Source organism: Gambusia affinis, linkage group LG04 (assembly GCF_019740435.1).
Source record: "Gambusia affinis linkage group LG04, SWU_Gaff_1.0, whole genome shotgun sequence".
Lineage (NCBI taxonomy): Eukaryota > Metazoa > Chordata > Actinopteri > Cyprinodontiformes > Poeciliidae > Gambusia > Gambusia affinis.
In genome coordinates this window covers 5,620,004-5,646,761 of record NC_057871.1, presented here as the reverse complement: position 1 = coordinate 5,646,761, position 26,758 = coordinate 5,620,004, and the positions used below count along the sequence as shown (strand labels likewise).

Genomic DNA, 26,758 nt, shown 5'->3' with positions numbered 1-26,758 from the left:
AGTCTGTATACAGGTGTGCAGTATCATCGACAGCTGTGTTTTGTGTGAGAATCAGTGACAAAAACAGACATGATGGAGCAAGGAAATTATTAGAAAAACATGTCCAGAGAGAGAATATTAACACAAAAAGACAAACTGCAAACCAGGGAAAGACTGAAACATGGAGAGTGAAGAAAAGAATCAAGCCATAAACAGGAAACTGAAAAGAATTAGAATGAACCAGAAGCGAAACTGAACAGAAAGTGAAGTATTTTGGGACAGTGAGGCCTTTATTAAGTCTTTAGCTTGAATTACCTTTATATCCTGAGAATAGGAGAGGGCAAGAGGGAGAGAGGGAGGAAAATTAGGGAAAAAACGTAAAATCGAAACAAAAGCAGCACTGCCAAATATATTTTCTGTAATGGAAAGATGAAAATGGGAGCCAAAGGAAAAAGGTAGAAAGGATGGACAAGCCAGGATCAAATAAAGGGAACAGCTTAGAACTATAGTATGAAAACAGCTTAATTCAAATCTTTCCTTATCCAGAGATCAGATATAAAACGTTTTCTTACTCCACTCTATCGGCTCAAACACAAAATGTTTCAGTTTCACATTAAATCCCCAAACCCTTTTTCTAAATATGCCGTATAGCTCATGTAAACAACTTCATATGTTTTTAAAAAGAATTTTCAACATGTGAAAAATATTTTTTTCTTGAAAACTTTCATACCATAAGCATAATATGGAGGTTTACAAACACATTCAATAAGTTAGAATATTATTGAAAAGCCCATTGATTTCAGGAGGCTTATGTCTAAGTTAATCACATTCTATAGATTATACACAGACGGATATGAAAAGCCTTTATTTCTGCTAATTATGATGATTTTCCACTTGGAGCTAATAAAAACATGACATTTAAAATTAGAATATTTCATCAGATCAAGGGGGAAAAATACTTTTAAAGACAAAAATGTGGGTTTAATGAAAAGTATGTTTAAGACCTGCTTGGAAGTTGTCATTTTCAAAATGCAATTTGAATCTGATGTATATTCTCATTTATGGAACATGAATGTGTAGGCTTGCCACAAGTTTGAGTTACTGAAAAGTTAATTAGAGTCTGTAATTCAATTGACCAGGTGAGACACTTTATATAGATTAATTCCACACAGACTTTATTTCTGTTAATTATGATGCTTTTCCACTTTTAGGTAATGAAGACACAACTTTTAAGATTAAAATATTACATCAAACCAGTAAAAAAACTTTTTTAAGTCAGAAATGAAAACTTAATGAAAGGTCTGCTTAATAAATTGTTGAAGTTTAAAATTTTTAAAAGGTACAAATGAACCTCACTGTATTCTAGTTTACTCACACAGGGTGTGTCCAAATAATCTTTTTTTGGCCGTGAAAACCAGCAGCAGTGAAATCAAAATGTCTTCGGATTTATTCCCGCCATTACATTTGTGTATGTCCTGTCGCCTAGCAACGGCGACGGTGCTACACAAATAACGGTGCTACACTAATAAAAGAGGAGCTTGAAGTTTTCCTAATTGGTTGTGCTTATTTAGTCTTTTATAATAACTGAATTAATTAATTTATTCAATACATTTATTTTATATCAGAATTATATTCATGAACATCTACATGTAAATGACAAAAGTCTGAGATGTGGGAGAGGATTCAGACCACTGGGAAAAAAAATCTGACTTATTTGATCAAATTTCTGAATTTGTTTCAGAATTCTGACATAATTCTGAGACTAAAGTAAGATTTCATTTTTTTCCCAATGGCCCAAATCATCTTGCATATTACCTCTTCAAGCTTTAATTTTCTGTACATGTAGATTTTAATGCACTTATATATAAAACTATACTTGTCTCCCGCTTTGTCTGCCATCATGACAATAAGAAACCCCTCCAGTTCGGCCTGCACTGAATCTTGGCGGTGAAGAATGCCCGTCATTAAACACGGGGAAAGGAGGGACATGTTTGTGGGCCGCAGTGGGAGGAACCCTTCAAATTTCAACAGCCTTTGTCATCTCGCTGTGATGTAATCAGACTCCAAACGCGGTCTTCAAAGGACGCAGTCCCTGAATTTGGACACACCTTTAGTTGGCAAGAGAGAGGTAACTCAAGCTGGATAAAAAAAGATTTCCATCTCTTGTGTGGAATGTTATCTGATGTAGTTACTATCAACTTTGCTGCAGACATTTGGAAGTTTGTCTTTAGATAAAAATCAGCTGTTCTAGGGCTGCACAATATTAAATAATCTTGAGATAATATTGGTAAATATTGAGACTGTGATATCTCCGTCTCATCTGTGCTTCCATCTCACTGTAACCTTTAGCATTTCATGTCATTTCCATCCCATGTGAGCCTCTGCTGCCATGAGTCTCGGTCCAACTGGCTAAACATTGTATCAGTATGTAAAATCCAAGTTTAAAACACTTGGAATATATCATCCAGCAATTATTGCACTCCAAATAGTCTTTGATATGAATGTTGCACACACTGCTAATGCAATGACAAACATATTCACAATATATGGCGCAGTCTGAGGCTGTTGCTGAATGTCAAGCAGTTTTGTTGAGCAAATAAGCAGGACCCTAAAGAGATTAATAAAGAGTGTGCCCATGTTGTGTTACGTGATAATGATAGAAATGAAAAAGAAAAAAAAGCAACAACAACAACAAAAAAAAAAAAAAGCGACTGATGATAAAAGGATTCAAGGCTTGAGCTGCTTTGTTGACAACCTTTAGTTGGTTATTCACAGCTGACTGTTCTCACGGTGAAGCGTCGCAGAACCTGTGGCTACCAGAGGAAGACAGCTGCTTTATCTTAGTATTTCTGAACTTTCAATTTCGGTCTGCCATGAAGCATAAAGGTTTTGGAAATACTTGCAGCATGTTTAAAGAATCTGTAACAATGTTGGAATATTTACGATGTAGAAAATACACAGAGAGACAAGAGTTAGATTTAGACAAAAACATGGCCGTCACAGGGATTTGATTTCCCTAAAATAGCAAAAACAATATTTATCTGGTGTTACTTACATAACTAATTACTATTCATGCTTGTTAATTCATGTTGTCAATACGTGATTTTGTAGTAAGCTATAGAGGGATTTTAAACCATGTTACCACTAAAACCCAAAGGTCCAGTGTTCCCCGTCTTTATCTCGACAGTCTGCTCCAGATGGAGCTGCTCAGCAGCTGATAACGGTATGGATACAGGTATGAAAAGAAAATTCTGACACTAATTGTGTATTTTTCTTGTAAATATAAATTCAGCTGAAGATATAATCACAAAATGAATCAATGAATTTGACAGTTTCTCTGTGATTTATTCTTTCTATTTTATACCACACTGTGGAAAAGAAAGAAAACACATGAAATGCTTAAGTAAACGCTCCGTGGATCGGAAAGCCATGATTTCCCCAGGTAGTAAAATTTAAATATCTGTTTCAAAGCTTCTCTACTGTCTAAGTGTGGTGTGTAAAATATGCACCTCTCAGACTTGACTTTGGGAAATGCTTAATCTAAATAAATGAAACGATTGAGAAAAAGAAAATCTTGACAGACAACCATAGTTGTAATTTATTGCTAACTAAAAGTAGGTTAAACAGTCATTTAGTATGCTAATTTATAAATTACAATATATAGTATTTCAGAAAATCTAATGGGAATTTATTCCTTCAATGATCAGTGAAACAAAGAACTATTTTGATAATTTCTCTTCCTTAAATTGCTATAGTTCAGCAGATTATGCATGACCCTGCTGATCAAGCTCTTGTAATGACTTTGCTAATTACGACTATTCATTTCTGAATGTATTTGCGCTCTGCTGTGTGGCTCAGTAAGAAGAACAGGAACTCAATCCCACACTCTGCAGCACAGCAAAGTACCTGGCATCAAGACAGACAACACTCCTTTACGGTGTGTGTGTGTGTGTGTGGGTAAATGAGAAACTGAGATGAGGTCCAGACTGTTAAACTCACCATGGTAGTGCCCCAGTCTTTCACTAGGCTACTTATCATTGATATATTTGTTTTAATGTCTTAACCTCTAGAACCCGACGGACCCAGGGTCCAGCTGGTTAATGGATTCCACTGTAAGATTTTAACCAGGACAAGAAGAGTTGCAACTGAAAAGAAATAAATCCAGAGGAACTTTAGAGGAATTTGTGTAATAAATTAACATATTTTTTTCGGTTAAGTCTTGTTGAATGCTGGGTTCACAGTTTTTCTTCAACTGGGTGTCTGATTCACTATTGTACTGTATCTTCTCTACTTGATAATATGGACATTTGGTTTAAAGAAGCGCACCGATGTTAACATGATACAATATCATACGGATTTGCTTCTGTTTTCAATGTCGCTGAAACCTAACGCAAGTCATTATTGAGAACAAAATTATGTTTGGAAATTTTACTCTAATCAAAAAACAAACTCTTCTGTTGCATGGTTTAACTGAAGAGGCTTAAGCTGAGTTTTTAAATGGACACTGCTTGCTTACATGACATCAGTATCTGACGTTTCCCACACCAGCACTTTTTGAGACTAGGTCTCTGAGTTTTGTCCTCCACAGAAGTGAAGTGAAGTATTTTGCTGGAGCAAAAGTGCAGAAATTAAACAGAGGAACAAAACATAAAACAAGAAGCTAAATGAACTACATAGGAATGCTTTTGTGAAGTAAATTTAGGCTCATAATACAAAAATATGATAAATAGAGAAAATATCAAAATGATGAAAGGAAAATCCCAACATATTCTGTTATCAAAAAGCTAAACTTTAAAGAAGTAAGTATTAAAAAGCGGCAGCTCCAGGGTACATACAAAGAAAAGCAAAGAATGGAAGAATAAAAATAGCTTGCGATGAAGTAAAGACGAGAAAAGAGTACAGTACCTTTTACTCTAATGTCCGGATTGTGAGCTTTGTGAAGAAAGACACAATTGGGAAAGAAAGGAAGATAGACACAAACAGAATTTAGTTAAGCAAACATGCAGCAGGAAAAAATATTAGTTTAATTTTCAGAGAGTCAAAAAAAGGATAAACAAAGAAGAACCCCCTCAAAAATTAGCCTCCCATTTACACAAATATAAAAATGTATTTCCTTGTTTCACAAAGTTTCAGGAGAAGCTTTAGGAAAAAGGAAATAAAACAGAGCAATATGACAGCTGGGTTATTTTAAGCTAACCAGGAATAGTGAACAATTTTAGAGTGACATCACATTTTCCAACAGATTCTGAGCAGAAGTCGGTCAGAGTCTCAGAGGACATTAGTTAAGCTGGATGAATCTTATAACCAACAACACAAAGGAGCCGTCAACGACTTAATGAGACATTAGAATAACAGTGATAGCTTTTCCTTTAGCTCTTATGAAGCTGAAAATGAATGCTCACATCCTTTTACATGACACATTCAGCTCCTGTGATCAAACTGTTACCATGTAACCTTCAGTAACTCATCCCATCACTTCGACATAAAATCTGCTCCATCTCAGCACCATATTCACAGAAAACACAGTTAGTTCATCCAGAGTGAAAAGCTTGCACTCAGTCAGTGGATAGCAGTTGTACTTGCATCAGAATATAACAATAATATTGCAACACAAACACAAGAAGAAGAAAAGTGACAGATATATTTCTTACAGGTAGATTCGGGTCTAGACAGAAAAAGCTCTAAGGGATGTAGAAGCTTTCAGACACACCTATTGATTGCGAAAGTCAGTGATGTTTTCTGAGGTTATTTATGCTGCATTAAATTGTGATATATGATCTGAATGAACACAAATCACTTTCACTGGGATGTTACATCATTATCTTGTTTGCTTTTTTCATTTCAAATAAACTGCTTCTTCATTTCATATAAATGAAATGTTTCCTTTAGCACAAATATACATGAATGATTTAAATGATCCTTGGTTTTGCATTTCTGTTATGATATTCAATTTCTAATAATTGCACAGTATTACTTAGACACTTGTTTGGCTAATTCTCTGTAGAATAAAGACATTTAATATAGACAAGGTGACAAATTAAATCATCCAGGATGTGCTTTCCCTGGTATGTAAAATTTTTCATCCACAGCCACATTTGAATATGTATGTCTTCTGTAAATACAGGTAACCAGCACAGATACAGATATGCTGTTTGGTTACTTGGCTGCACAGTCTGAGGTGTAAATTTGCCTCGACAGATGGGCATCACGCATGTTGCTCCTTTTCCATGCGGGTAAAAAAATTTTCAGCAAATCAAGTGGAATATGAAAAAGGAATATGGCAATAACATAGATTTCATAAGACATATATGTCTGTGATGGACGATGTAAATAAGAAATAAAAAACTCCTGGCGCACCAGTGACCTGAAAGAGCATAAGAGAGGATTTATGCTTGGGAGCAGAGAGTTATTGAAGAGGGTAAAGAGAGAGCTGAAAATGAAACTCTGAGGAGGAAACAGATGGGGAGCAAGCTCCAACAGATCAAAGTGTAAAACGTGTGGGCAGGTCTGAAAAAAAAAAAAATCAAAAAAAATCACAGACTTTAATGTGAAGGTGGATCAGGCTGATAGAAACCTGGATTGAAGAAGTTAACTGTTTTTTTAACGGTTCAGTTCAGGTGGACCAACTGAGGTGAAGCCGTCTACAAAAAACATTAAGTAAAGACTTTTGAGACCCTGAGAATCTGAAGTTCCACTGCTGAACGACCACAACGACAGAGACCAATAAGGGGTATAAACCACATCATGTTGGCTTTATTAAATCTGGAACTGACATCCAGAAAACTGAAAAACAGCTGAAACCCTGAGTTCCTTTAAATCATGACTAAATACCCACACGATTAGAGTTGCTTTAGAAATACAATAAAAGAAAAATTGAGCAACGTATTTGATGTGAATTGATGATTTTAATGATTGCACTTGACAAAATGTAAAGCCTGTTATTGGTGACTATATGATGTGTTTATAATGTTTTTGTCATGTTTTAAAAAACTTTAAATTGCCTTGTTGCTGAAATGTGTTATAAAACCATACACTGGATTGACTGATTAAAACAGACAACTACTTAGTTTCAAGAATTTGTAGTGCTGTGAAAAAGTATACGGCCACTTTCAAAACTCTTCTGTTTTTGCCCAAAAATTCAGATTTAAACTTTGGACTGTCCCCTTGTTAGATCATGAACGAACTGGGACTGACCACATTTTTAAACATAAAAAAGTTCTCCAAAAAGAGACACTTTCCGCCCCAAACTAAAGATATTCAAGAGCAGACAAGGACGAAACACACATATATAACTCCGGAAAAAGCTACATAACCTAAGGCTTTGGGACTCCAGTGAACCACAGTAAGGGCCAGTATTCACAGATGGAGAAAACATTCAACACTGGGGAACTCTTCCAGAGTGGCCAACCAATATAAATGTCTACAGGAATGGATGGCACCTCATTCAGAAGGTCACAAAAGACCCAGGACAACTGCAGACCTCCACTGCCTCAGTTAAGGTCAGACTTTCTGATTTGGCAAAAAGAGAAAAACCGAGAGAAAATGAGGGAGTTCCTAGAAAAAACCCACTGCTGACCAAAGAATGCGTTATGGAAATTGTTGCTGCCAAGTGTCGCACAAACACTGTTAGGAGGCAAAGAATTTCTGAAACAAGGCCAGGTTTGTTTGGATTATGGAGATTTCATGGACGTTTTTTAGTAAAATCTGTTTGTACGTCATCCACTTACCAATGTTGCAGTGCTCTCCTGTCCATCCTTGGTCACACTCACACTTCCCATCTTTACACACTCCATTCTTGCTGCACAGCGGATGGCAGGCTTTCTGATCACAGACGGTTCCCGTCCAGCCCTCCTCGCAGCGACACATACCACCGTAGCACATTCCATGGTTGCCACAGTCTACTTCACACACCTCTGTAAGAGTAACACAGGGGTAAGAGGCAAATTAGGACACATTATTTCATTTGGTCTGTGAAACAACAATCCACTTGCTTGGCAACATAAAGTAGAACATTGTTCTAAGCCCTCATACAGCAATCCTCAAAATAATTTCATATTCACTTTGCAAGAGCAAAACAACCCGCTACAATGTAATTGCTAGCTTTTCATTGTATTGCATTGATTTTTAAAGTACAGTTGTTCTTGCCAAGCTCTGGTCTTGACATTAGCATTAACAGGAATATCTGCAGCAGCTGACACCAGTCACATTTAATTTACCTGGCATAAAGAACATGTAGCTGGGGTCTACTGATAAAGCATACTGGCAAAGCAGTGACACCTGAGCTACTTAGTTGCTGACTGTAGTGATGCACCTTTTGTTATTAGCTCAGAAAGGCTAATTAAGCAGCACAGCCGCTGCTGTTTGGAGTTCATTCTTGTACGAAGAAATACCTCAAGCTGTTAGCTTGAAACCTTTTGCGCTCTGAATAGCGTGGTGATTATGTATAACGGCTGACGGTGGCATAATTCTGTTTTTGCAAAACTCAAACAAACCTTAAGCCATAAAGGAGGTTACAACTAGAAGAAGATGCATTATATCCTTCATCTGAATGTGTCAGTGCTTAACATGCAACATTCTTCTCAGCTCAACCTCATACAACAAGAAGACGTAACATTTTGACCTTAAAGAGAGGCCTGTGGACGCTCTGTCTGTGAAGTTGATGTGGTGGAACCTGATGAAAATGGGGAAGCATTAAGATGTGAGGAACTTTAACAAGGGTCGAACTGTCTTGGTGGATGAGTCATGGTGTGTCCACAGGGGCAGAGAAACTGGTGAACCAGTAAAAGGGTCAGGACTTATTGATGGACCAGAGAGATGTGGCAGGGTTGCCTGTGTTGCCAAAAACAAGAGCTTCTGTGGCCAGAATTACAGAAAAAGAATTACATTTTTCTTTTAAAGAAAGCTTTAAACTACGAAAGAGGATTATGGTCACTGAAAAACAACAAGAATTATGACAGGTCTCAAAATTATGACATTATTCTTGGGAATCTTATTTTAATATCAGAATTCTAATTCTGTGTCAATCTATATCTAAATCCAAATAAATAACCAAACATTTTTGGTGCATGTCCATTATGTTAGCATGTTCTTTGACACAGGCTTTCTGCACACTGAAACCCTGTGTTAAATTTAGCAGATTTGAGTTTTAAGATTACATTTGTCTGCTGCTGCATAAACAATTTTAACATTTCTTTATCTTAGAAAAAAATTTAATTCTGAGATTAAAGTCAGAATTCGTTTTTTCCCAATGGCTCTAATCCTCTTCTATGTAAACCACACAGACTGACTTTAATAAATATTTTGGAAAGCATTAGCCAGGGCTGCACGATGCCATTATTAGTGGTGCTGTTGCCTTATCCTGGCCCCCATAGAGTTTGGATGTCCTTTGCATGCGTGGGTTCTTTCCAAGTTCACCAGCTTCCTCCCACAGTCCAAAAACATGACTCTTTAGGTTAATTGGTCTCTTTAAATTGCCTTTGGGTATGAGTGTGTGTATGTGTGTGTGGCCTCTGTGTTGCCCTGTAATGGAATGGCGACCTGTGCAGAGTGTACCTCTCAACCAATGACCACTGGAGACAGGCACCAGCCCCCACAGCTCTCCATGGATAAGCAGGAATAGCCAATTGATAGATGGATGGAGTATTTACCCTTAAGTGAAATTAAATCAAACATACATCCTCTACAAATATAGTTACATTCTAACATCTTTAGCAATTTTGCATTGATAATAAGTCCCAAAAACTGGCCTGTCCAATAGTTATTTTCAGTTTTTTGGAGTGTAGAGAATATTGAGGCTGATATGTTCTGTTTAAATTTTACTACAAACCCAATAAATACAACAGGGAATTGCAAAAAACAGTATCACATAGATATCATAGAAAGCAAAGACAACATGTGCAACAGTTTGACCTCTGCAAGTTCAAAACACAAAGCTCAGCATGATAAAGATGAAAACTCCCACACAAAAGTCACACACATTACTCAGATGAATGCCGCAAGCTGTAAGCTATTGCATAACTGTCTTATGTTTCTCTGCTAAGGTACATAACACCGCAACATTGCTTTCTTCCTACACACCCGATCCTGTAGAATACAGAATTTAATCTCCAGCCAGTATTTTTGGAGATGTCAGAAAACCGGAGGTGACAAAGATCCAATAATAACTCAATCCCGTCCAATGCTATGCAGAGGCTCAGTCTACCCGGATGAATATTTAATGACCTCTGCATGCCAAATGCTTGACGCCCCAAATCATAGCAGCCCAATCTACTTCCTGATTAACTTAGCTAGTGATTACTTGACACTGTGCAGAACACTACACTTTAATCAATAAGGTCCCGTTTATTCGGAGCCGCTCTTCAATTAAACAGTAACATTTTTGTTGTGATCCCACCGCTTGCTTACATGACATCAGTATCTGAAGTTTCTCACACCAGCACTTTTTGAGACTAGGCCTCTGAGTAAAACCTTTGTCCTCCACAGAGGTGTGAAGTATTTTGCTAAAGTGCAGAACGCACAGATGTTAACAGCAAAAACAGTGGCGAGTAGCATTCTCTTGTGCTTTGTAGCCTGTTGAGTTTAACACAACTCCTCATAAGGGATATATGTGTTACATGAGCGTTCGTTTATGGGAGAACGCTCCCATAAAGCTTCCAAATTTGACCATTAGCTTTAAAAGCTAATGGTCAAAAGTGATCACTAGCGTGTTCGATGATGTACTAAGATCCCACCGCCATCTAGTGCCTGGGCATGATAACTACAGCTTTGTTGGCGGTGGTATCCAAATATGGAATTTTTCTCCAATCAACGTGCAAAAATACTGGCAGTTTCTAGGCAGCTATCTTTTGTAAATGTAGCCTAAAATAAAGACAATGAAAATGTGTCTTGATGAAAATTTACAAAGTAAATTTTTAATTTTTTTATCCCACAAAATGCTTCATAGTCATAATAGAATTTGATATTCATCATGTTTAAATCTATACAAAACATGTTTCAGAATAAAAAAAAAATTGTACACGGAATTAACACTGACAAAATACTTTCTGGAAACAATTATGACTCAGAGCATTTGTTTGTTCAACAGGATAGCCCTGACACACTGCAGACATTGTTCACGAATGATCAGAACACAATGAGCTTGAGTTGCTGTCCAATTTTTCTCAATCCAATAGCACCATGTAGTCTTTAGGATGTTCTGGGCAAAAAACTCCAATCATGGGCGGAACATCTCACAGCTTCCTTTATGTAGAGGTTATGCAGACAGCAGACTGTCAGACCTTGTGCAGGCCATGCCTCCAGAGGTCAGGACTGTCTGAGTCTGGACACTGAGGCTATGTGTTACTTTCGCTGTCTGCGATTTCACTTTGATTTGTGCATGTGTGTGTGTGTGTGTGTGTGTTTATATCCAACGACCAAATGAAAGCCTGGTCAAGAAAAGCTTGATATAGAACAAAAGCACGGCAGTGTGAACTCAGCTGTGTTTGTGAGCGGCCATGTGGCTCTCCCACAGACAGCCTGCGTTAGCGTGGCTGTCTGTGTGAGTCCGCGTCAAAGAAAGAGAGATTATATGCCACACTGCTAAACTCTGATAAGGGACTGAAGTGCCTTAGGTTGAATGTCAATGTATCTATCCACACATGTGTGTTTGATGGCTGCGTATTTCAATGTTTTGACAGATCCTCAGGAAAAGGTCAACAGCACACCAAAAGTAATATTGTATCAGTGCAGGATGTATGCACGTGTGCATGCTACTAAGACACAACACTTAATTGGATGTGTGCTTGATGGTTTTGACAATACTTGCTATAACAGCTTGAGGCAACACAAACAGAAGTGAGAGCGCGCATACACACTCCCTTCCTCTTGTTTGTTTTTATGTCATGCCATCTGTTACTGATCTGCATTCTTCCTCAGTTTTCCTCTGCTTTATTTCCCTTTTTACTGCTTCTCCTCTCTCCATCTCCAAACACGGTAGAGACACTGAGAGCATATTTGAAGTAATCGGTCCTGATAATAGTTAAAAAAAGCTTAACATTACATTGAAATTAAACCTTGCTATCTTTTCAGAAATGAGCCATGAGAGCTGTGACAACAATAAATGACCATATCAGCAAGTCAGGAATGATGCAGATTTAAAAAAATATAATTAAAATAGATATTTATCTACTTTTACAGATGTGACATAGATAACGGTTGCATGAGAGGTTATATTTGCTTTGATCCTGTTGCTGAAGAGAAAACAAGAAGTACCATCCAGTTTTTATTCCTGGAAAAAATATTTAAAATGCTCAACATAAAAGTCAGAAACACATCTAAGCTACTTTTTATGCTGCTCTCTGTTACACTTGACTGCCTTCCTTTGCTAACTCGCTTCAACCACTACTAGAAAATCTCACCTTAACACTTCAGTTGTCTCGCATCAAATCTGTCATGCGTGGTTGTTAGGGTTGTCAAAATATTTAATTTTCAAATATAATCAGAAAATTTGGGATTTTTAAGATACTCATTCAGATCAAAATTAGTATGAACTTTTTTCATCTTTCCCAGTTGACACCAAACTTCATACATTAATCGTGGCGAAGCATCTTAATTCAGACAGTGATGTCTGAATCAAAGTTAAAAATGTCACTAAAGCTATATGTATGAATGTGTGTGTGGGGGTATCTACAAAAGCATAAGTAAATTGCAATTTTTTCTTTTTAATTTATTGTTGCATATCTAGCACTGACTCATTACATTGTATGTTTTACATTATTTCCATGTTATGTTAAGATGGTTCTTTAAAACGTCTGAGAAATATTATGTGAAAGAGCTGAGGAAGTGATTGTAGTGCCCCTTCCCTCCATCTTGGATCTGCTTCAGAACCGCAGAAGGGACAGGGCTCTGATTATTGCCAGAGATTGCTGACACCCTCTCCATGAACTTCTGGAACCGTCGTCAGCAGACAAACGGTACCACAACATCAAAGGCAGAACCACCAGAGACGCAGCTTTCTGCCTCAGGCTGTTAGGACTACAAGCGTCTGATCACATTATGCACATATCATATTGCAAAATTCATCTTTGTGTATGCTATTATTTAAACATCCCAGAAATATACCACTCCACAGCTGTAGTACAAAAGCTGCACAGAACAAAATGACAATATCTGATTTAATGTGGATAGTTTGTGAAGTAGCACAGTCATAAAATGTAATATACAATTGTTTATTTTTTATTTGTAAATATTAGCTCATTGGAAATGACCCCACCTAGAGAACAGTCTGATCCCGTCCAGTTCTGGTCGCAGGCACATGTGCTGGTCTCTGCGTTGTAGGTGCCGTGGCCAGAGCACTGGTCTGGACACAAGGCCTTGGCAATCTCACAGCTGGCTCCACCCCATCCCGGCTGACAGTGGCACTCGCCGTGGATACACACCCCATGGGCCGAACAACTGGGGTCTATGCAGTCCACTGGAGAAAGATGGGGAGAAGGGATTACTAATTTAACAGACACTGCTGAGAAAGAGTGCTGTAGGATTTTTAATTTTCCTTTGATATTGTAACGAGAACATAAGTTATTTTTAAGCAAGAGACCAGACATCATTGAAAATCTTTTCTAGTTGTCAGCCTAAAATGTGAGCAGAAGAAAAACACCAGTGCACAAGCACGCTTTGCATACTTGGATAAAACCCGCCTTTCATTGCCAGGATGTGATTTGTGCATTTTCATACAGTTTGAGATTAGTTTTCCTGAAAAGACAAACGCTACACTTGTGATCGACATGTTACATGGAATTTTTAAATTAAATGTGCAAATTTAGCTTCTGCATGTCATGTCATTGTGATTAAATCTGTTCTGCTTGTTGAACCGTTATTTAAATACAGACATAAAAAAAACATAAATTGAGCACATTCATCCAGTTGATTATTCAATTTGCACATCCCAGATAGAGACATGAAGACGCAGGATGCATAGCTGAAAACTTTAGGCCACGACGCTAATAAAAATGGAGACGGCTCAATCTGTGAGGGTCTTTTTATGTCTACTCCATGTCTCTGATTGGCTTGTTTTGGCTGCTTTTGTGCAACCCTTCAATCACTATCCTGTTTGTTTATTGAACAAACCTTTTCAACTGACATGAATTATGGAAAAAGAATAATTTAAATTCAAAACTTATTCCAAAAAACCTGTGTATGTCTGGCTTAGCTGTGGATCATAATTTATTATGGTTTCAGATGTGGAGGTAATGCAATGATTTAATAAAAGCAGCATTATTTCTATAAACTGCAGAAAATCCAATGCAAGATATATCAGTGTGAAGGTGGTTTAAGCCGTTTATGAGATCCTGGTCCTGATATGTTGATTTTAGAGATAATAAATGTTATGAGTTTCCAGTAATTTGCATCCTGAATTTGTTAACACAAACTGTTCCATTAATGCTAATTTCCTTTTTAAGAGTCGGTTTATGTCTGTCTGTGATCAAACAGAAATGGGAACCTCTACTGGAAGCCTGCACGAAACCTCCAGGACATTGTAAAGTGTGTTGTTAAACACAGAATGGCAGCATAACAGAGGAAATATGTACAAGAACTTTTCTTCTTGTTTAAGGGCTCATTTAAACTACCTGACATTGCAGAAAAATGGCAATAAAAATTAAAAACGACTTCTGTAGCTAACAGAGAGTATTGATTTGAATCAACATTACGACCAAGGTGGTGTCCAGAGTGACTGGACTGTGTAGCTCAGTGGCTTAGGAGAAGGGCAAATGAAGTTGGGGTGGTGTTAGAAGTCAGACTCCTGTGCATGTTGTTGCATTTATGAACACGCAGATCTGAGAAGACGCGATTAAATGAAAATGCTTAATCAATGCTGTCAAGAACGCAGAGCAAACACATCCAGTTATAAACCTAACTCACCTCATCACCCAAAACTGCTTTCACCCCTCCTATAAATGATCTTCATTATGTCTGCTTTTATGCACTCTTTAAAGTCTTGAATATAAAGTCACTCTGCCGTCTGTTTGTGAACCTGCGTAGCGCGCCGTATGTGCAGGCAATGCCAAATTAGTGTCAACTGGCTGCGATTAAATTGCGGTAATGTACACCGTGTAGCTTGTCTAAGCTTTTAGCAACTGTAGTGTAACCACTGATGTGTAATTGTATGTCAGATTAGAGTAAATTAATTTGAGCTGGAACATTATCATTTTAATAAGCTACTTTTCAGCAGGGGTAACTCAAGCAGGTGTGCATAGGTCATTCAGATTATTAGCTTTAAATCTGCACTGTTATGTATTTAGCCACTGGGTGGTCAAATTCATGTAGGGAGAAAAGGTGAAAACTAACAAGGGATTAATTACATTAACAATGCACCTTTATCCCACCCAGGAGTTGGAAAGCACTTAGGTGGGCTAATGCTAACCTTCATAAACCTAAGAATGTTTAACTGGGATCTTTTTTTTTTTTTTTAGAAGTTTAACATTTTAAATTGTCACTTTGCATTGATGAAGTCCTTACAGAAAAGATGAGTAGAATGATATTCTTATTATTATGGCAGCTATTAACAAAATATCACATGAAGCAAAGTGGTTAACTGTTCCTACAATGCTTGTGGCTGGTGGACACATTCTGATAAAGAAGCCTAATAATCTGTAGCAACAAGCTTTAATGTGTTCTTGCAGTTCAAGTCATCAGGCACAGGAACTATTCGGCTGAGTTCAGCAGGCAGAAAACAGATTTGCTTAATGATTGTAATTGCTCTGGTCCTGCAGTGTTGGAGGAAAATGTCCTGCAGGGATGCTAGGACTAATCTTATGCAGCACTCTGCTACTTTGGCCACTCTCTGCAGGGCTTTCTGATCTTCAGCTGAAGAAGATTCTGAATCACAAGTCAATCCCTGGGTCCAGAACACGCTCTGTAGTGATTGTACAGAATATTTTAGGAATTGCCACGGAGACCTTAACTTTTCTCTCCTGTCTTTGTCAGGTGACAAACCTGTGAACACCAGAGCACCAGGATGTGTGGATGAGGAGTTGTCCCTGTAAAAATAGACACTCAGGTGGCTGAGGCTGATTACCTTCACCACAGGTACATCGTTGTTATACATCAGACAGGATGGTCAACCTTTCAGTGTTTCAGTACTTAGCATACCAGCTACAAAATTATATATCTTATGCCTAACGTCAATCATTTCTCACAAAATGCTGATGCTGATGCTACATTGGGGTTGCTGTCCTTACAGAATAAATAAATTATTTTCTCCCATACACAGTCTTTGCAGTGAAGTCTTTGGTTGCAATGAAATATGGCGAAGTTCAAGGCGTGTTTTAAAATTTAAGAGTGGCTGTCTGCCTGCCAACAGATGAAATTCTACTCCACTTTCCTTCTTTAGGCTTGCAGACCAGATATAAGATTTAGAAATACAGCGTGATCGACAAACCTCACAATTGTGTTTTACTAGAGATGTAAACCCCCTATACGTTTGTCAGGACACCAGAGGGTTTACAACCCATCCTATGTTAGAAAAGCAAGGAAGGTGCCCACACTGTAATTTCCCCAGTGTAACAAGCAGCTGAATACCAGTGTTCTCTGCTGCCTGTTCAGTCTCAGATCCCTCAGCTTGGTAAAGAGTCTGAGGGGGAGTATCGCTGTTAAATGCTGAGAAGAGTACGTTCCGTTTTTTCCACTCTGGTCTACCTTGATGTTGGCCTTAGCACATTGTCTTCAGTAAAGATCTTGTTTGATGAGCGTGTCTAGAAAATAATTTCATGGTTTGCCTTTTAAGTGAGTTAGGAACAGCTCACAAACTGATGCATTAGTGATGTAGAGAACAGAGTCTGGATGTGGGTTTTCAAAGATTTGTTGTGTTGACAGTTGTGAGGTAGATTCCCCTTAACAATGTCAAACAACAGAATGCTTCAAGTTCTAATGTGAATACTCATGATAGTTGTTCCCTACTTTAAAACTGCAGTATGTAACTTTCATATATAAAAAATTTTTAAACTGTCACTGTAATATGAGACAATCTGTAAAAAATATAAAAAGTCAATCTCCTCTCTAAGCGACTATTGCCATCTGAAGAAATGCACCAACCCCAGACAAAAGCAACCAATCAGAGCCAGGAGGAGCATTTTAGCTGTCAATTAAGCTTGTGTAAATGCTGCTAAATGTGATCATAACAAAACAATAAATTACAGTTCCAGGAAAAACCACTTATTTCCTGTCACCAGTAGTTATGCTAACTAGACTTGTAATTCAAGGCGGACTCTACTGCTGGGAAGTCACTGTAGTGTAGTAGAGATACATGAGCATGATTGACAGCGCAAAGACCATTCTCCTGTTGTTTCTAATTAGCACTGGGAGAAGGAAGAGGAGCTCAAATTCTTCACGGGTTATCAGCTATCACAACATAGTGACAGTTTCAGCAATTATTATTATTTTTTTTTAAATAAAAGTTACAAGCTCCTGCTTTACGTTGAACATTTATTACATATCTATACAAATACCAATAAGCAAATACCAACAAAACCACTGCCTTGGTGGGCTTCTTTTTCCTACCTTCATCACAGTTATCTCCCTTGTAACCAGTGTTGCAGATGCAGGCTCCCATCATGCAGATGCCATGTCCTCCACAGTTGATGTCAATGCACTGGTTGGTCGGGACGTCACACTCAGTGCCTTTCCACCCACTGTAGCACTGGCAGCGGCCACGGGAGTAGTGGCCATTCCCACTGCACAGGACTGGGCAGGCAGCTGAATTAGATACATGGAGACAGATGACTTAGTCAGGCAGTAAATCACCCCCTCCTGAACAAAATTTTGTAAACCACCAAAATCCGCAATTAGTCAAAATCTGAATAATTTATGATTTAAACGGAATAAACAGCTCCAGGGGCCTTGAGCAGCTTTTGTCTGAATATTTATAGTTACCTTTCTTATTGTGTGAGTAAAATAATTCTATTATTCCTTTGAGATGCGAACAGCTTGCTTACTTGATTGATGAATCCAGGGTAAAAACAAGGCCAGAAAACACCGGCGCCAAACAATGCTCAACACACCAATTATTTTCTATTATAATCCCCCACACATCAGCCCAAGACACTTTCTGACACTGTCCTATTTTCAAGCACTGTTGCACCTGAAAAAACACAATTTTTATTTCTGGTCTCTTCCTCCTGTGACAGCTGGGCTCCTGTAACTGCTCTCCTCCACTTTTATATCAGCACTGTCTTTTTAATAAAAGCATAAGGGGAGATTATTGTCCAGGCTACACAAATAGAAAGAACAAGATGAGTTTGCTACAAAGTTTCCTGATATTTCATACAATAGCTGTGGGGTGCCTTTGACCTGTGATATATGAGGTTCCATTTGGCTTTAGGCTATGCAAAAAGATATAAACAGGTGTGTCTAAAATAATATGCAGTAAGTTGATCCCCAACCCAGGGAACATGAAGGCTGTGAAAATGGAAAGGCAAGTGTACAGAGCAGCCGACGCAGCCTTCGGAGTGCGCGGGTCACGTTTACTGCTGGGATAACAATCTCGGAACAATAACTGCTTCTCCGTGGGTGGCTGAGTGTTTTTCTATGAGCATTTACCTCGAGAGCAGTCAGGCCCCAGAAATCCCGGGAAACAGTGGCATATTCCTGAGAGACAATCACCGTTTCCGTGACAATTCTGAGGACACTCCATAATTGACTCTGATTAAGTGAATATGAGAAAGAGAGAGAGAGCAAGAAAGAGAAAGGGAGAATTTAGTTGTGAAAATTAATTAGGTAGATTTGAAATGAAACTGAATATTTTAAGAAATAACACGAACAGAGTGAGGCTGCATAGAAAACCAGTCGACTGTGGTTGCTGTTGTTACAGCCAGTCGGCCCCATCAACACATTTAAAAATCCAATTATCCTGCTGTCTCGCTGGCTCTTATTCTTCTTATGTGACTAGTACAACCGGCCATGAAGACCTGTAAATGTGTGTGTATGTGTGTGTGTGTTTTAAAAAAAAACACAGCTGCATATGTGTACGAGCAGCACACATGCACATAATCGGAGAGCACATACAGTACACAGTCTGCAATCAGCAGATGGCACATCTTGTGTTTGTGGTTTCAGTTTTTGTGCTGGCAATTTATGATTTCAGAATATTGTGCAGATAACCACATTAACTTACTTTGTAACAAAAAGCAATATTTACTTATATTTATATTTGCACTGCTGAGAGATTTTGATTATAGTCTTATCATACCCACAGGAAAAGCTGCAAGAAAAGTCCAATTAAAATCTATCTATCAGTAATTAGCAGATTGATTGCTATAAGGAATGAGCAGAAATGATTGTACTCTTGTGCAATGCTTACTCCCGTTTCCATTAAAATTACCTCAAATATAAGGAAGCTGTTGCTCTAAATATTTCAGATGAAAGAGCATTTTTTGTGATATTCAAAGGGTGCAAGTCCAGTAAGAATCTCTTACTTCAGACAGTAAGTGAATCAATAGGAATAGCACTTGGCGTTTAGCTTAATTGTTCCTAGCTTTATTACTTTCAGCTATGCAATTTCTATTTTTTAATTAAGAACAGAGTGCCATCTAATCGGGAGCTGTTTTTTTTTACGTTAGAACCTTCAGCAGGATGTCATTTAAATAAGATTTACAGTTTGGACAACATTCACATAAAAACGGGCAGTGAACAATTTTCTTCTGTTCAAAAAATAATCAATGACAGAGTGAAATTCAGCAGGATGACCAAAGACACTTCTACATTACAGTGTGCCAGAATATTAAATATAAATTACATGAGGAATCCTATGACAGTGAAAACAGGAAATGTTTAGTCTTAGTTCTTCTGTATTTTATACAGTATTTGGTTTTAAAACTATGAAGTCAGTTTTATCACATTAACACTGATTAAATCCTAATTTCAAACATAGTCAAGCTAAATCTGCCAGCATTTAAGTTATTTCAGAAGACTTGCTTATGAAAAGTGAGAGGACCATGGTCTAACTCATGCTGGGGATGTGAATTAAACTCACATTTGTGGCAGAAAAGCGCTACACAAGAATAAATTCAGCCTTTACGTCATTGAGCCAATTTTGGAACAAGCTTACCAGAACAATAGCAACAACACATTTTATTATTCCTGTGGCATATTGGGTTTTGAGATATTAAAGTAGAAAATCCTCCATTGTGCCACTGCAATATAAAATCAACAGGTTCCAGTGAACATTGCTTTGATCAGTAGTTAAGTAGATATTTAATCAAAGATGAGACGTTTGTATGACATAACACCCATGACCTTTTATATGCACTTCAATGGGTGAGTGAGAGATTGTGAAGGACCCTTCAACACTCGTTTATTGCCTAAAACAATTCTTTGCAGGCTGCTGTGACTCTTTGAAATAAAAAATATACTGAAAACGTAAAGGTTAGTTTACAAAAAGCCAGGCTAACAAAAGGAAGCAGCCACTCAAAGACGCACGTAGATCCTACCTATGACGATTGTATTATAGGAGACTTGTTCTGTGTTTCGTCCATCATTGTAAAATGCCAGATGCCAGATTCCTGTGTCCAGGTACTGGATGAAGCCGGCCTCCAGCACGTTGACGGACCGCGTGTGTCGAGCGCCAGGCTCCTCCTCGTGGAAACCGGCGATGTACGCATACATAGAGTCTGCGTCACTGAGCGCTCGCTTGTCTTTGGAAATGAGTCGACTACCGTCCAGTAGCTCAACAAAATCATACTGGAAGACACAAACACACAGAAATACAAGCATCATTCACCATGATGAACATTCAGGGACAAATATGTTAAGTTTAGGAGGCCTGTCCTATGTTCTGATTAAATTAAAACTGAAGTGATTGGCGATAGTGACCACTGTTGCATTTAGAATTAAAAGGGGGAATTGTTGCAAGCCTGAGAATACCACTGATTTAAAAGACTTTTATCACCAAAGTGATTGGCTACCATAATGACTGACAGACAAGAAAGTCCTTCAGCTTTGGTTTTTCCATCACAAAGTAATTTTTGGGCTTGAAAGGTGAGAGTAAGACACTTACATACAAACACCATCTGTCATGGGGAATCATCCAAAGTCCAGCAATGCTTGTGGAAGGTTGCATAAGACGTTTGACCAAATACCAAAGGATTGTATGCAAACTCTACAATAAAAGGATGTAATGTAAGCAAGACGCTTTTAAAAATGAAAGAGCCTGTGAGAAACACACTGCATCACTTTGCTTTTAAGTGAAGGAACTCTTGGACTTGTATGATTGTCTTCATATACTGTATGAAGGTCTATGATCACTTTGATAGAAACACAATGCAGAAGATTTTCTAATCTTCTGGAGTGTCCAATGAGCTCCTCAGGATCATCCAACATTTATATGGTATGAAGGTCTAAAATGCAAAGCAGTCTGAAGGTGTTAGCACATTCAAAAGGGCTCACACAATTCTGTTCTGGTGTTAAAAGAGAGTGGTAACTCTTCGCCGTCACCACATGTTTGAGAAGGGATTGCTGCAAAGTGTCTGAATACAATGCTGGGGCTCTTTAGAGAAACAACTTTTACCAAATGGCATTACATTCTCTACTGACTTTAACTGTGCTACACAGTAAAAGGGATTGTATTGTACTGTATGTACTTGAATCTGAATGTGAGTGCATGTCTAGACTGGAATGTGAAGGGTTGGATTGAATTAACCTAAATATCTGAACAGAAATTGTAACAAGTAATGATTCACATCAAAAATGTGATTCTTTTAAAGAGTCTCAGTTACAAACCAGAAACCCAAAGAAAATTACACAAAGAAAATTGGTGACCCGGGCTGGAAAGAAGTGAGGTTTTGAAGAATTGTTGCAAGCTGCATGTTTTGTGTTTATTCCATCTGATCTGCTGGCATGTTTATGCTTTCCAGTCAGGAACAGATGAACATCGATTTGGCCAGTTGAATCAGCGACATCTTTCTAATATCAAAATATATTTTCAGTGAATCTTCCCATCAAAACAATGGGGAAGAAGTTGGCTTTCCCTTAAGCGTATTTGATGACTGATTCAATGATACAATTGATTTGTTTAAGTTCTAAACTTCAGCATGGAACCATCTTGATCTGGTATGTTATATTTAGAAAAGACAAACCATTGTTTTCTAACTTTTACGCATGGTTTGAGTCTCTATGCTGTGGGAATTGAAGCTAGGTCATGACAGTGGCTGTTCTGTTTTATTTAAAGAACACAGATAAATCACAGTCTGACCAAGGCGACATATGTTTCTGGAACATCATAATCTGTAGCTATGTCATCATTTCTGAAAACCTCCAATAATCTCAACCAAACCAGCCATTTACACTGGAAGAGGATTTATCAGCTGAGATAACTGGTTAAAACTACCAAGCAAGTTACTCATGCTGGTTAGTGACACAGGCTGGTTAGTGACACAGGCTGGTTAGTGACACAGGCTGGGTAGTCACACAGTGGCGTTATTAACTTCATGCGATGGAGGATTTCCCTGCATACAAAGATGGTCTTATCAAAACTGTCCAAAATCATGGCTAAGTTCATGTGTCCCTCTCTAACGTTGTCCTTAGGTGTTTTGTTTGTCCTGTATGTCTGTCTCTGTGTTGCCTTGTCCTCTTGCACAATGATCAGTGTATATACGCATCAGGCCCCCCACAACCCAGCAGGGATAAGTGGATGTAGATGGATGGATGGGATGTACTTTTTTTTCCCCCTCCAGCGGGTCTTTTGTGGGCTCTAGTGTCTCTTATATGACAGTAGGCTGTCAGGAAAGGGGGAAGACATGCGGCAAATGTCGGTCAGGTCCGGGAATCGAACCCGCGACGGCCGCGTCGAGGATTCCAGGCCTCCAAATGTGGGTCACGCTATCCCCTACGCCACCACAGCATGCCCTGGGATGTACTTTTTGAAGTAAGATAAATCTCTTCTTGTGTACCGTACGTCATTTTGCCTTTAGAGTAGAAGCTGCCTAATAATAATGCACACCTTACTTTCTGGTGTTAATCTCCTTAGACCACACAGTCCTCTAAACAAATACTTATGCATCAACCTAAATGCTTAAGTCTGTATGAAGAGATGCAGTTTCAAGCTGGAAAATACATATTAAAATAAGGATATGGTCAAAATTCTATCTTGACTTATAATCGCATCAACAGAGTGTAAAAAGTTAGTTTCCCTGCCTGACTACAGGTTTACCAATGATTCCTAGTTCAAAATAGAATTGGCGGCAGCTACAACTGTGGAACCAGCTCTCAGTTTTAGTCCATGAGGCAGACACCCTGTCTACTTTTAAGACTAGGATTAAAACTTTCCTTTTTGATAAATCTTATAGTTAGACTGGCTTAAGTTACTATTAGGTTGGGTTATTTCTGGAGCTATGCTGCTATGGAATTCAACTGCTGGAGGACATTACCACCACCTGTTTTTACAACTTTTTACTCTCTCTACTCTCTGTGTGTTTGCTTCCAAAGGCTCTGCCTTCTCCTTTTCCTTCCCAATGAATGTACTCATGCCCAGTGCTTCCATGTTTTCTGGGTTCCCCCTTCACTTCCAGTCAGTGAAGGCAGATGGCCGCTTATCCATAGCTTATTTATAGAATGTGGGATTGCTGCAAAGTTAATTAGTCAGTTCGATTCAAAGGGCTTCTAGAGACAACTTATTATTAACTGGCATTTTATAACCAACTTTGTCTCATTGTATTGTATTATAGCTGGATTAACTGAAGCATAGTTTACTCCTATTGTAGGATGAATTGTATCAGAATGAACTGAATCAATCTGGACTGAATTTATTTGTGAATTCAGTGTTGGGAAAAATGCTTGCTCAACAGACTTGTTTTACTTTTGCTGTTTTTGTCACATTTCAATGTTTTAAACTTTTACATAAAAATACTTGAAGTGTCTGATCACCTGAGTAAATGGAAAATTGATTTAAGAACACATAAGAAACAAAGTCACAGACAACTATAAGTCTGGAAGGGGCTACCAACTTATTTCAATGGCTTTGAGACCCAATGGAACCACACTAAGAGTTATTATCAACAAATGGAAAACAAAAATGAAACAGTGGAAAAGCTTTCCAGGAGTTGCTGGTCTAACAGAACTACTCCAAGACTGCATTGTTCACTCACAGGAGAAATCTGGAAAGCATGGAAAGCACTGTAGTCATCACTTCTCTCAGGTAAGGTCACTGTTAATGTAACAATAATAGGCAAAATTCTGTGATAACATAAAAGTGGGACTTTCTGGAAGATTCTTGTCCTGCTACATCTGGTGTAACACTTTGAAAAAAACAACAATCTGACAGTCAAATACGTTGCAGTTTTGGGATCTTGACGTTTTCCTGTAACTAATGGAACCGAGAACTCTGATCTATTCTCAACATTTCGCAGGGAGAGTCTCCAGTCATCAGACTCAGGACAATAATTCAACATAAACCAGAAAGTCCACATCTGAATTTCTTAAGCAAGCAATTGAAAACCCCAACAATATTCATTTAGAAAAATCTGCAACAAAGAGGAATAAAACTGTCTCCATGGTGATGAAAACCACTTATTACCACTTCTCATAAACACTCGATGGCAGCTGTTGCTGGCAAGGCAACATCACTAAATCACTTACTTGATTTAGGAGGAAATAACTTTTTCTCACGAGGCGAGGTTGCTTTGGAAAGCTTTTAACCCCTTAGAAAATTAAATCATCCTTTTAAAACTACTTTTTGTATTTACTCAGGTTTCTATGTCTAACAATAAAGTGTAAATTGTGTTTGATGATCTGAAACATTTATATGTGACAAAAAGGGAAACTAAAGTAATCTTTTTCACAGCACTTGTATTAAATAGAAAATGGACTTGTTTTGTGCTGTAAAGTCCCTTGAGACATCTTGTCTTGTGTTTTGATGCGATATAAATACAACTGAAATGAACTAAACTGCATTACTTTGACAATGACACATCAACCAGTAAAACAGATATCACTAAGGACAAGGCGTGTCAATTGTGAAAGAAGCAGTCACAGTAACTCTGAAGCAACTGAGAGTCCCAGGTGAGAATCACGTTTCCACCACCGGAACGTAAAGCGGCCATGATGAGCTGAGCTCCAAGAACAAAGAATCTGTTAGCAAAAAGGAGAAAAACTGCATTCCCCCGTACCTCCATCTTCCACCTTTAAAACAATAGGGTTTTAGTATGGTGGTTTTTTTTGCCTCAAGGCCAGAGCAGTGCCACCAGTGATGGAACATTTCAAACTTACATGAGACAATTTTAAAAAACCACAATTAGCTATAAAATATAACTATGAAACGTGTCTTACAAGAAATGTGGATCTAATTGCAACTAAAGCCCCTCAGCAAAAAGCACAGCTGGAGATGAAGCATATCTAACATTGCTGTAAATCTAAATCCATTTATACATATGGCATCAAACACTAAACTGCGTTGCTTCTCTAAAGGTTTACTTGTTATGCCTTCGGTGCTTTTGGATTTGACTAGCTGCGCATTTACTTGCGTGTGAATTCATTCAAAACCAACATTTCTTTTGGTTTAAATCTTTGGATCAAAAAGTTCAAAGCAGATGGAAACTGTTAAGTTTTTTTTTAAAGAAAGTTTTATATTTAAAAGCTTAAATCTGAAAACTTAGAAGGAATAATGAGAACTTGGCTATTTGCTGAGGGCAAGGACGTATATGCTTATTTATCCATTAGGAATACGCCAACACTGAATTAGGAGTGGCGCTGTGGGAAACTATTTTTGGCCACACACAGATGTAAGTGCATCAAATAAAGAGGCAAATTAAGCTGTTCAGCTTTCCTTTTAACTAAAACCGCATAACACATTTAACCTGAACTCAGTAAAAAGATTGGAGGGTTTGACATTTTGAGAGAGGGGTTGTTATTTTGTTTATTTTTTTTGAAAGAAGCTCTGGTGTTTGTTAAACGTATGAAAGGTCGAATGAATCACTGAAGGCTTGGATGTTTGTTCACGGCATCAAATCAGCAGCAGTCATCTTTCTGATGTGGCGAAATCATTGTGAGACATACAGATGAAAACACAAAGCTTGAGCTGTCGCTGAGGTTTCCTCTGCTACGTTCCCATATTCAACATGACTTCTTTCTTAAAGCGGTTTCAAAATGTGACCGTTATATTGATGAATTCACACTGACTCTTCGTATTCCTTATTGCTCGTGGTACCTGGGTCGAGGGATGGAACACAGATGAAGCGATTAGCACCAGTTCCTGCACATTAGATGATTCTGGCTGTGACTATGCCTGTCTTTCTGTGTGGACTGGGAGTTTCCTGTGTCCCTGCATGTCGGTGTGCGTGGGTGAATGTCTGCCTGTAATGGCCATGTGGTGAAACGGAGACCTATCCAGGGTGTACACTGGCTCATATCCAATGTCAGCTGAGACAGAATCCAGGCTCGACAAGAAGAAAGGGGGAGGAGGTAATTATTTGGCAGTTACCTTAGTTTAGGGTTATGACCAGCATAACTGTAACACCCTTAATCTTTTCCAGATGAAGTTCAGTTTTAAGTGAAGTACTGATTAAGTATTCTTCAAATGTGCTTCATTTTGCTTCATGTTTATAGTCAGATCAGTAGCATGTAGTCATTTACAGCATTCTGCGTTAACATATCTGTTTAAGTTTTCATCTCAGACACAGCAACATAAGTAACCATGAAATTCCTTTTCTTCCCTAATGCACAAAATGACTCTAAGCAGGAGAAGTGTGGGAAATGGAGAAGAAGCACACTAACACTGATAGGAATGCTAATCTTTTTTCCAAAGGGCTGAAATGTAGAT

The 26,758-nt window shown here is 38.2% G+C and overlaps 1 protein-coding gene across 11 annotated transcripts in view; it reads right to left on the bottom strand.

Moving 5' to 3' along the window:
* The window catches only part of LOC122829151 (teneurin-3-like), a 314,256-nt gene that overhangs the window by 79,495 nt on the left and 208,003 nt on the right, over positions 1 to 26,758 (bottom strand). For 8 of the 11 annotated variants that reach the window (XM_044113478.1, XM_044113472.1, XM_044113474.1 and 5 more), the window contains 7 exons: positions 20,439 to 20,688; positions 18,550 to 18,651; positions 17,512 to 17,706; positions 13,229 to 13,429; positions 7,707 to 7,892; positions 4,885 to 4,911; positions 295 to 303 (listed from right to left, as the gene is read on the bottom strand). In XM_044113478.1, the coding sequence (XP_043969413.1) occupies positions 295 to 303; positions 4,885 to 4,911; positions 7,707 to 7,892; positions 13,229 to 13,429; positions 17,512 to 17,706; positions 18,550 to 18,651; positions 20,439 to 20,688 (970 nt within the window). The remainder of the gene's footprint in view (positions 1 to 294; positions 304 to 4,884; positions 4,912 to 7,706; positions 7,893 to 13,228; positions 13,430 to 17,511; positions 17,707 to 18,549; positions 18,652 to 20,438; positions 20,689 to 26,758) is intronic. The other 3 variants (XM_044113469.1, XM_044113471.1, XM_044113476.1) reach the window with 1 other exon arrangement.